This window comes from Muscardinus avellanarius (genome assembly GCF_963383645.1).
Source record: "Muscardinus avellanarius genome assembly, chromosome: 1".
Taxonomy (NCBI): domain Eukaryota; kingdom Metazoa; phylum Chordata; class Mammalia; order Rodentia; family Gliridae; genus Muscardinus; species Muscardinus avellanarius.
The window spans coordinates 76,801,860-76,813,862 of NC_137786.1; the positions used below are offsets into that span (position 1 = coordinate 76,801,860).

The 12,003-nt window shown below is 35.5% G+C and overlaps 1 protein-coding gene across 1 annotated transcript in view; it reads left to right on the forward strand.

The window, feature by feature from the left end:
* Positions 1–12,003, forward strand: part of ADGRV1 (adhesion G protein-coupled receptor V1) — a gene marked incomplete at both ends in the record, with an annotated part of 566,633 nt that overhangs the window by 52,030 nt on the left and 502,600 nt on the right. The window contains 2 exons of the mRNA XM_080707128.1: positions 198–321; positions 2,092–2,355. Of these exons, the coding sequence (XP_080563254.1) occupies positions 198–321; positions 2,092–2,355 (388 nt within the window). The remainder of the gene's footprint in view (positions 1–197; positions 322–2,091; positions 2,356–12,003) is intronic.

The window sequence follows — 12,003 nt, forward strand, 5'->3', positions numbered from 1 at the left end:
TGTTGGATGAATGTATAATAAAATAATTTGGGAGATGTTGAGTCTTATAGGAATACTTTTGAAAGCCTTAAAAATGGAAGAGAACATTAACACTACTAATAAATCTTTTTTTAAAAAAAGAAGTAACAACTTAAGAATATGTAATGTAATTAAGTATATAAGTTACTTGACTTAAAATTTACACCATTTTTCAAAAGATTCCAGAGGAAATGGAAGAATTTACCATTTTTCTATTCAATGCCACTGGAGGAGCCAGGTTGGGGAATAAAACAACTGCAATTCTAATGATTAGACGAAATGATGATCCCATTTATTTTGCAGGTGGTGTATTTATTTATTTATTTATTTATTTATTTATTTATTTATTATTTATTTATGTGTATGTATTTGGGAGATGTTGAGTTTGCAGGTGGTGTATTTATTTATTTATTTATTTATTTATTTATTTATTTATTTATTTGTATGTATTTGGGAGATGTTGAGTTTGTATCAACCCAGGGGTGTCCTCAAAGCCAACCCCCTGTCCTTTTTATTCTTTTATTTTTAAACAGAGAATCACTAAGTTGCTGAGAGTCTGGCTAAGTCACTGACCCTGATCTCAAACCTGCCATCCTCTCGTCTCAGCCTCTCAAGTACTGGGATTACAGGCATGGGCCACCACACCTGTCTGCCATTTTATCTGAGTATATTTACATATATATATGAAATACATATTTAAATAGTTTTAACTGAACATTTTCAATAAAGTACCATTCAGTGTTTGTTATTTAATCTTTGACATTTAAACATAATTTTAAAAGATCTTCTGAAGGAAAAAGAAAATGTAACATGAGCTATCACTTTCTTCTTTCAAATGCCAAAGTATTTTTTTCCTTTGTAAAGAAAATAATGCTCTTTCAAGAACCACTTTCAATATAGAATTTAGTTGATTTCGGGTCTGTTGTTGTACCTAATAGATGGCCACTTACCATAGTAGCTAATATTTAATGGACACGTTGATTCTTCATTTTTCATACTTTGCTGCTTTACTTAGAACTGTTTTTTTTTTTTTTTGCCACCCGAGGCATTCTTTTCTGATGATGATGAAGATGCTGATGCTGATAATGATGATGATGATTGTACTGGAAATTGAACCGGAAATTGAACCGAGGGCATTCTGCTTTAACATGGGGCATTTTACCTTGGAGCTACACTCCAAATTCTTTTTTAAAAATATTTGTTTCAAAACAGAATCTTGCTAAGTTGATAAGGGCATCACTAAGTTGCTGAAGATGGCCTTGAACCTGTGATCCTTCTATCTCAGCTTCTCAGATATTGGGATTACAGGTATATGTCACTGCATCCAGCTGGAGGCAACTTTCAGTTTTATATATGAGATTTAGTCAATATATAATCCTTTCTTTAATTTTTTTGGGTATGCTGTATATAGGTCAATTTACTGATATGGGAACCTTTTAAACCTCTTGAAATTTTTTCATTCCTATTTTCAGCCTTCAGTTGCTTAACGAATTAGTCTTATAGTTAGCCATCTGCCAACTGTAATGGCAAAAATAAAGATGATTATATCTGGGCCTGTTCTCAAGGAACTTAGAGCCCCAAAGGAGGCACTTCCATGAAGTTATGTACATATGTGAGAATGCCAGTGCCAATCTGAATATCATGTTTGGGGAAGGGGCGGGAGTGGGGAGGGAGCAGGGGGGAAGTTCACCACTTACTATGAGCATGTATGTCATGGTCACTCTGAACTATATTATGAAGTAAGTCTAGAATGCATCAATAAAAGTATATGTATATAAATTATTAAATAAAGCAAAATGAGGTCTATGAAACAGTAGGCAGAGATTTCAAAGAATATGTAACTTACTGATAAATTGGGTCCTGAAGTCAAGAGATTCTCTAGGAATTAGGGCAAGAATAAGGCCATTGACTGTTGAAGTAATCAGAGGTGCTTGGTGTGAGCAGAGCTGATTATTTAAGCAAAGAGAGAGGACGAGGCATTTCTTGTGGATAGCAGGGAGAAAAAAGAATAATCTGGACATATGTATATGAAATCAGAAAAGGTCACAAATTCCTTCTCTATGTATATTTCAGAACCTCGTGTAGTGAGGGTTCAAGAAGGTGAGACTGCTAACTTCACTGTTCTCAGAAATGGATCTGTTGATGCTCCCTGCACCGTCCAGTATGCTACCAGGGATGGGAAGGCCATGGCAAAAGAGGGAGACTTTGTCCCCGTTGAAGGGGAAACCCTTATTTTTGAGGTCGGAAGTAGAGAGCAGAGCATATCTGTATATGTCAATGAAGATGGTATCCCAGAAACAGATGAGTCCTTTTATGTAATCCTCTTTAATTCAACAGGTAAATACCTTTTATTGTTATGGCAGATCTGTTGCTTGGGTGTTTTCCTAAGTTAATATGAAATACTATGGTCCAGTTGTTATGCCAAGTACTTTCCTGTTTTTATGACTGTTCATGTGCCAAATTGTTGAAGAATGGAATGAAGAATATAGGCATTGAAACTTCACATACCAAACATGCGATGGTGATGTTTTTAACTTTTCCCGCAATATAAGAAAAATAGAGATTTCTGATATTATAGGAATCTTATAGCTAAAGCAGTAGGCTTTGAGACTATGGCTGTTCTCTTTGCCTAGTCATCCAGTGGCTAAAGGGATCAGTGTCCTCTAGTATCTTTTTCTTCCAAGTAGGAGGACATCACACTTAGGAGGGAGCCAGATTTGTAGGGGGCTTACTCCAGTTGGCTATTTAGTAATTTGGAAGAGCAAATCCAAGATAAATGGTAGTCTGTGAGGGGGAAAGATGTGTTTTTATTTTTTTTCTCTATACTATCAATGAAACAAGATATTGTGATTCCACTTTTATACCCTGAGAATGTTCGAACCTCACCTTTAAAAATTAGAAGGGCTGTAGCTTTACTTTTTGTTATTTAGTTTATTCTTTTAAGAGTACAAAAATATTTTCCCTTCTATTTCTGAGAGTAATTTAAAGATATGATGTCCATCACTGTGGGGTGCATTGGTGTGCCTCTCTTGACATCAAGAATATCCTCTTGCAATACAACTGCAAAGTCAGGAAGTTAACATTGATGTGGTCATTGCCTTAGACCCCATTCACATTTGTTCACTTGTCCCAATAATGCTCTTTCTAGAAAATTTATTTTTTCCTGACTTAGGCATTGTCTATAATAGTAATATTCCTCTGATCTCTTCAATCTGGAGAAGTTTCTCAGGTTTGGCTTGACTTTTAAGACCTTGCAAATACAGAAAACTACAAGGTAGAGTGGCCCTCATTTTATTTGATATTTCCTTAGTACTGAATTAAATTTTGCATCCTTGGTAGAAATTTCATAGAAATAATTCCATGTTCTTATCATAGCTCTTTATAAAATTATCACATTATTTTGATTTGTCCTTTTATTATATTCACTTTGACTTTGATTAACATCCAGGCTTTTCTACTGTAATTTTCCTCTCATTGTAATTATTTCTATTTTGTGGGAAGTTTTTTGACACTATCAGAATATTCTGTTGCACATAATATTTTCATCTTTTCACTGATGCATTTATGAGTCGGGACTCATAATTTCTATTTGGTATACTAGTTTATTTACCACTGACATTTATTTTCCTGGTCACATTGTCCTATTGGCCAATGGTAACTTAGTCAAGATAACTTCTTTTTTATTTTTATTTTTTGACATGTCCCGATTATTCTTTTGAACATTTTCTTATTTTGGGATCAGAAAACGGCTCAAAGCTCATTTTGTACCTTTCCTGTCATGATCTTGAAATCAGTCAGTGGTCCAAGAAGTCTTGGTTGCTTATAGTGAAGAATGTTATTTAGTAACCTGGATACAGGCACTAGGCATGCTTAGTTTTAGTGCAGTTTTGTTCTTTTCAGGTCCTCTTAGTATCTAGATATGGGATATATAAGTATATGTGCATGTGCACACACATGCATGCACACTTTCATAGCTTTAATTCTAACTATGTGTATTGAATACCATTATTTCACACCAATGTATTGCCTTCTGTCTAGCATCACATGATTCTGTCTAGTTTTCTTCCTTCCTGTATGTGTCAGTTCCTTCTCCTGTAGGAGAAATCCAGCTCTCATTATCATTAATGTATTTACAAACTTGACCAACTTCCCCTAGATGTAACCTTTTCCCCATTGCTCTATTGCCTCTTTCCACAATGAGGTTTTCTAGTAATTACTGCAGTAGGATTCTAACTCCCTGGTCTGGGCCAGTCCCTGCCCCTCAAGGATGCCCGGCCACCCGACTCAGGCATCTGCACTTGGTTCCTTTCCATGGAGATGCCCTCCTTACCTTGTGTGAGCTCTGACTGCGTGTACTGAGCCACTAGAGTGCCCCACAGACCCAGTGGGAATGTTGATCTTGTTGTGTTTTACCTGTGCCTTTTGATTTTTCAAAAGAGGCAGAGAAAAAGAAAGATCCCTTAGTATTCTCTTTTGTTATTTCTCCCCATCATTCTTCCTATTTCTCAGACTTTCTTCATTGCAGTCTCTCTTTTCCTAGACCCTCCTTCCCTTTTTCCTTTTGTCTTTCTGTTTCTAATTTTTCCCATGGCTTAAGCAAAGTATACACCCCAAAGTTAACACTACAAAAGTACTGTTATGTGAGGAAAATATTGACTTTGTAAAATAATGGCTACAAAAGAAATTTCACAACTGCAAAAACATAACTAAATCTTATGTAGACCAAATAAAAATTTTTAGGTAAAATCAATCATTGTCCAAAAATTTAAATGAAAGAAATTGCTGTAAGCCTAGAGCAGTGGTGCATGCCTGTAAACCCAATACTTGGGAGGCTGAGACTGGAGGTTTGCAGGTTCAAGACAAATCTTCAAACTTAGCCAGACCCTCAGCAACTTTGTGAGACATTTTCAAAATGTAGCTCAGAGTCGAAATGACCTTTCTAGTACCAAAAAAAAAAAGGAGAAATAAAGGAAGGAGGAAAGAAGTTATTATAGATTAAAATAATTTTGTAGAAAACTGAAAGCTTTACTGTGAAGTATACAACAGTTAAATGAAGGAATGATGTTAACTTAATACAATTTAGCCTAGAAGTATGTTCTTAATTACATTTATTAATTTATTAATTTGATATAATTCCAGTGACAATTTTTGTATCTCAAATATATTTTAGGCCAAAATTAACTAAATTACCATTACGAACATATGTTACTATTGGTTAAATAGTGGATTAAAACATCCTGGACCTCTCATGAAGAGAATGAAGACTGACTACTTAAAGAGAGCTTTAGTTAATTTTGTAAAGTACACCACTGGGAAATAACTTGATTTTGAAAGAAAGCGATAGATGAATGGAGGACACAGAGAGACACTGAGAGGAATGGGGGTGGGAGAGCACAAGTGCACACAGCATGTGGATGGTTACTGACCTCAGGAGTGTATGTGACCTTATTGTGTCCCCTGTACATGTTGTTAATATTTTTCCAGATACTGTGGGAATCTAATTACTTTAGCTATGAAGGCTTGAATGACAAAATCTTTAGAATTTGTGCTTTCATACATTCTCTCATAGTTTTCTCCTCTATTATGGAATCAAAACATAAGAAACCTGTGGGACCTGTGATGTGTAGGTTGGAAGAGCATCATATTGGCATGGCCTGGTGCTTGCTCTGGGTATTTATACCTGAGAACTAATGGTCACAGGGTATGACTTGATACTGGACCAAAGGATATGGCCATCCTTAGAACTTTTGTTACATATTGCAGTTCATCTTGCAAATAAAAACAGATTGCATTTGTTGACATGTTGCATTACATGATAGCATAACCCTGCTGAAATCAAGTTTCAGTATTTTTACATTGTTAGATTTTATGATAACTTCATTATTCTTTATCATTAGTATTCTATATGCAGTAATTTTAAATGTATTTTTCTTTCTTTGGGCTAGTTGTCAAGTGAGGTTGAGTACAATTATATATAAGAATTATTTCCTGGTGTGGCTAACTTCCTATATGTAATTTAGCAAGGTTGGAAATTTGTTTCCACAGTTTTAGTTGCAGGTCTTGCTCTCATGTAATTCTGAAGGTTTTATCTGCATCAATTTTGGAGTGACTAAGCATCTGTTCTAAGGTATGGAATTGAATAGGAATGATTTTCCCAAGGAGCTTATAGTGGATTTGCGTGCATATCTGTGCAGGTGTGCACTAATATAGTACGATGGTTATGGTAGAGTGGCAAAGTGCAAACTGTGATGGGAACACAGTGGAGAGGAACTTAGCTTAATATGGAGAGTTCAGGAAAAATTCCTGGAATCATAGCCACATGAACTTGATCTTCAAGAGTGATAAGAGTGTCAGGAGAGCGAAGCTGGGCAGGACTTTTGTTCACAGAGGAAACAGCTGGAGCAAAGGTAAAGTGTTACGGACCTCAGAGAAGTAAGGAGAAGGACTTAATGGATGGACAGCAATGGTGTTCACACGTGGAAAGAACTGGAGAAATCAAGCTCAACACTGTGGAGAATGCTGAGTTCTTCATGTGGGCACATCACACACTGCTGTCTGAAGGCACAGATCAGAAGAAAATGCTCAAGCCAGTGACTCCAATTAACATGGATGGGAGTCTTTAGATTATCAAAGTTCTTTTTTTATTTTTCTCTGTGACACTGGGAATAAATTCTACCTTTGAGCTACACATCCAAGCCCCTTCCCCTTTTTTAAAATGGTCTCACTAAGTTGCCGAAGGCCTTATAAGTTGCTGAGTCTGGCCTTAGACCTGTGATCCTCTAGTTTCAGCCTTACAAGTACAGGGACTACAGATCTACATCATCCAGCTCACTTCCTTCATTATTTTTGTGCAATAAAAGAATTTGCCTAAAAATGTGAAATTAGAAGAATTTACATTTTTTCTTTCTTTTTTATTGTGGTACTGGGGATTGAACCCAGGAGTATTCTACCTCCAACCTACACTCCCAGCCCTGTTTTTTATTCTTTTTTATTCCTAATTTTTTAAATTTTATTTTATTGGTACACTATAGTCTCACATCATAATATGGATCAGGTTGACAATGGCATATATTAACACAGTACTTGGTGCCCCCACCCCCCGGCTTACCCTTTTCTCTCCCTCCCAATACTGAGTGTCCAGGTTAACAATGTTATATTCACATGTATACATATATTTGAATATAGCTTTTTCATTGATTAACCTCGGCCTTCCTACTCCCCTACCCCTCCTTTCTGGTTTTGCTGAGGGTTCCCTTCCATTATTTGGAGTCCCTCTGGTATTCCTAATACTCCCTAGCTTGAGCATATTACAGAAAACATATGCCTTTTCTCTTTCTGTGCTTGGCTAATCTCACTTAACATAATGTCCTCCTGGTCTTTCCAACTTCTTGCAAATGACATGATTTTGTTCTTCTTAATTGCTGAGTAAAATTCCATTGTGTGTATTTTCCATAATTTTGCAATCCATTCATCTGTTGATAGAGAACTAGGCTAGTTCCATATTTTGGCTATTGTGAATTGTGCTGCTATGAACATGGGTATGCATATGTTATAGTAGTTCTCTGATTTCAATCTCTTTGGAAAGATACCCATCATATGGTGGATCCATTCCCAGTTTTCTAAGGAATCTTCACACTGATCTTCATAGCAGCTGAACTAGTTTACACTCCCACCAACAGTGTAAAAGAGTTCCTCCTTTCTCATAATTTCACCAGCATTTGTTGTTATTTGATTTCTTTATGCTTGACACTCTGATTGGGGTTAGATGGAATCTTAGCATAGTTTTGATTTGCATTTCTCTGATGGCTAATGATGTAGAATATTTTTTTCATGTATCTATTGGCCATTTGTATCTCTTCTTTTGTGCAGTGTCTATTTAATTCAGTTGTCCATTTCTTAATTGGGTTATTTGTTTTGCTAGTGTAGAGTCTTTTGAGCTCTTTGTAAATTTTGGATATTAGCCCTCTATCAGAGGGGTAGCTGGTAAAGATCTTCTTACATTCTGTAGGCTTTCTCTTTAGATTCTTGATGATTTCCTTTGATGAGCAGAAACTTTTTAGTTTGATGCCATCCACTTGTTAATTATTGCTTTAATTTCCTGAGCTTTGGAGGTTTTTTTGAGGAAGTTATGACTTGTGCCTATATGTTGGAGTGTTGAACCTATGCCTTCCTTTAATAGCTTCACAGTCTCTGGTCTGATTTCCAGGTCTTTGATCCATCTTGAATTGATTCCTGTGCATGGTGAAAAGTAAAGATTTAGTTTCATCTTTCTACAAAGGATAGCCAGTTCTCCCAGCACCATTTGTTAAAAAGGCCATCTTTTCTCTATTGTATGAGTTTGGCCCCTTTGTCAAAGATCAATTGACTATAAGTGTGTGGGTTTGTTTCTGTATCTTCTATTCTGTCCTTTGATCTGTGTGCCTGTAATTGTGCCAATACCATGCTGTTTTAACTATTATTGCTATGTAATATAGTTTAGAGTTCTTATAGCTGCGAATTGCTGTGGGTATTCAGGGTCTTTTCTTTCTCCATATAAACTTCATAACTGATTTTTCTAGGTCTATGAAGAATGTCATTGGTATTTTGATAGGAATTGCATTGAATCTGTAGGTCACTTTTGGCATAATGGCCATTTTTATTATATTTATTCTGCCTATCCATGAGCAAGGGAGATCTGTCCATCTTCCAAGGTTTTCTTCAATTTCTTTCTTGAATATTCTATAGTTTTCATTGTGGAGGTTTTTTTATGTCTTTGGTTAGGTTTATTCTTAGGTATTTTATTGGTTTTGAGGTTATTGTGAATGAAATTGTTTTCTCTGTTTCTTCATGGATTCATTGTTAGCATATAGAAAAGCAATTGATTTTGTATCTGACACTGCTGAATTAATTAATGAACTTAAATTGTCTTTTGGTTGATTTTTTTGGGTCATCTAGATATAGGATCATGTCATCTGCAAACAAGGATAATTTTAGTTCCTCTTTTCCTATTTGAATTCCTTTGATATCCTTCTCTTTTCTTATTGCTGTGGCAAGAGTATTGAGAACTATATTGAAAAGGAGTGTTGATAGTGGGCATCCTTGTCTTGTTCCTTATTTTAGAGGAAATTCTTAAAGTTTTCCCCCATTCAGTATGATGTTGGCTTTGGGTTTATTGTATATTGCCTCAGTGATATTGAGATACATTCCTTCTATTCCAATTTTCTGCAGGCTTTTTTCTTTCTTTTTTTTTTTTGGAACTGGGGTTCCTGGAAGCTCTTCTACCTCCGGGCTACACTCCCAGACCTATTTTATATTTTTATTTGGAAACAGGGTCTCTTAAGCCAGCAGAGCTGGCTTCGAACTTGTGTGATCCTCCTGTCTCCGCCTCCCAAGCATGGGGATTACAAGCATGCACCACCATGCCTGGCTGTATTTTTTTTTTTTTAACATAGATAGGTGTTGGATTTTGTCAAATACTTTTTCAGCATCTATTGATAAGATCATGTGAATTTTTTTTTTTTTTTGGTGGTACTGGGGTTCCTGGAAGCCCTTCTACCTCCAGGCTACACTCCCAGACCTATTTTATATTTTTATTTGGAAACAGGGTCTCTTAAGCCAGCGTGGCTGGCTTCAAACCTGCGCAATCCTTCTGTCTCCACCTCCCAAGCGTGGGGATTACAAGCGTGTGCCACCATGCCCGGAAGATCATGTGAATTTTGTTCTCAGTTCTATTTATGTGGTGAATAACATGTATTGATTTGTGTATGTTGAACCAGCCTTACTTTTCAGGGATGAAACCAATTTGTTCATGGTGTACATTTCTATTGATATGGTTTTGAATGCATATAGCTAGTGTTTTGTTTAGTATTTTTATATCTACGTTCATCAAAGATATTGGTCTGTATTTTTCTTTTCTTGAGGTATTTTTATTTGGTTTTGGCATTAATGGGATACTATCCTTGTAGAAGGACTTTGGAGAATTCCATCACTTTCAGTTTCCTAGAACAAGTTGTGAAGTATTGGGATTAGTTTCTCTCTGAAAGTTTTGTCGAAATCATTTGGAAACCCATCTGGGCCTGGGCTTTTCTTTAATGGTAGAATTTTTTTTATTACTTTTCCTATTTCTTTGCTTGCTATTGGTTGGTTTAGGCTTTCCATGTCCTCTTGGTTCAATTTAGGTAGGTTATATGTTAGAAATCTATTAATTTCTTTCATGTTTCCAGTCTATTGGAGTATAAATTTTCAAAATAGTTTCTAATAATTCTTTGAATTTCTGCACTGTCCGTGGTGATGTCTCCTTTTTCATTTTTAGTTTTAATGATTTGAGTTGATTCTCTCTTTCTTTTGGTTAGATTGCCCAGGGGTTTGTCAATCATATTAACCTTTTCAAAGAACCAGGGTTTTGGTTTGTTGATCCTTTGAATTTTTTCTCCATTTTTAAATTTCTTCTCTGATTTTAATTATTTTCTGCCTTCTGCTGGATTTAGTATCAGAATGTTGCTGGCTTTTTAGGTCCTTGAGATGTGTCATTAGGTGTTTACTTGGTGACTCTCTGTTCTTATGTGAGCACTCAATGCTATAAACTTTCCTCTTAACACCACCTTCAAAGTGTACCATAGAATTTGTTTATCCCCTTATTTCTGATCTTACCCAGTCCTCATTCAATAGTTTATAATTCACTCTTCAGGTATTTAAATAGTTTCTTTTGTTTTCCTGTTGTTGATTTCTACTTCATTCCCTTGTGATCTGAAAAGATGCAAGGAATTATATTGCATCTTTTGAATTTGCTGGTGCTTGCTTTGTGGCCCAGAATATGATCTATTTTGGAGAAGGATCAATGGGCTCTTGAGAAGAATGTGTATTCTGCTGTTCCTGGATGAACTATTCTTTATATGTCTATTAGGTCCTTTTGGTTTATTGTTTTCTTTAGTTCGGAAAACTCATATTTTGCCTTGAAGATAGATCTAGTGGCATGAATTGTATGTTGAAGTCTTCAAAACATTAATGTATTTGGTTCTATTTGAGAACTGATTTCCTGAAGGGTTTGTTTTACAAATGTGACTGCACCCACATTTGGGGCATAAACATTTACTGTCATTATATTTTCTTGCTGAATTGTTCCTTTTAATCAAAGAAACTGCCCTGCTTTGTCTCTTCTGATGTGTTTTAGCTTAAAGTCTGTTTTATTAGATATCAACTTTGCTACCCCTGCTCATTTTTTTTAATCTCTATTAACATGATATATCTTTTCCATTCTTTTGCTTTTATTATATGAGTACCTTTGGCTATAAGATGAGTTTCTTGCAAGCAGCATATATTTGGGTTATGTTTTTTAATCCACATTGCCAGTCTACATCTTTTAATTGGTGAGTTAAGTCCTTTAACATTCACTGTTATTATTGATATGAGTTTTGTTTCCTGTCATTTTGTATTGTATATTCTGTTTGATATGATGTTATATCTTCTTTGCCTAGTTGCTCTGCTGATTGAATTCCTTATCTCTTCTTTGATTGTGAAATTTGCTTCATTTTTCTTTATGATTTATTTCCTTAAGTGTTTTCTCTACTGCTGGTTTAGTATTCATCAATTCTTTGAGATTCTTCTTATCTTGAAACACTTTTATTTCTCCATCAATTTTGAATAGTAACCTTGCTGGATATATCAGTTTTTGTTGGAACTTATTTTCTTCCAGGGTCTAGATTACACCATACATTCATGACTTGGGTTGTAAAGTCAGGAGTGATTTTTATTGTTTTGACCCTGAATGTCACCTGTTATTTGTTCTCATTTCTCTTAAGATTCTTTCCTTAGTGTCTATGTTGGTCAATTTGATTATTACATGGCAAGGGGAGGTCCTTCTTTTTTCTTGTCTTAATGGTGTTCTGTATGTCTTTTGTATGTGGATGTTCAAGTCTCTTTTCATGTTTGGAAAATTCTCCAAAATTATTTCCCTGAAGAGATTATGGTTACCCTTGGTCTGTGCCTCTGATCCTTCTTCAATGCCTT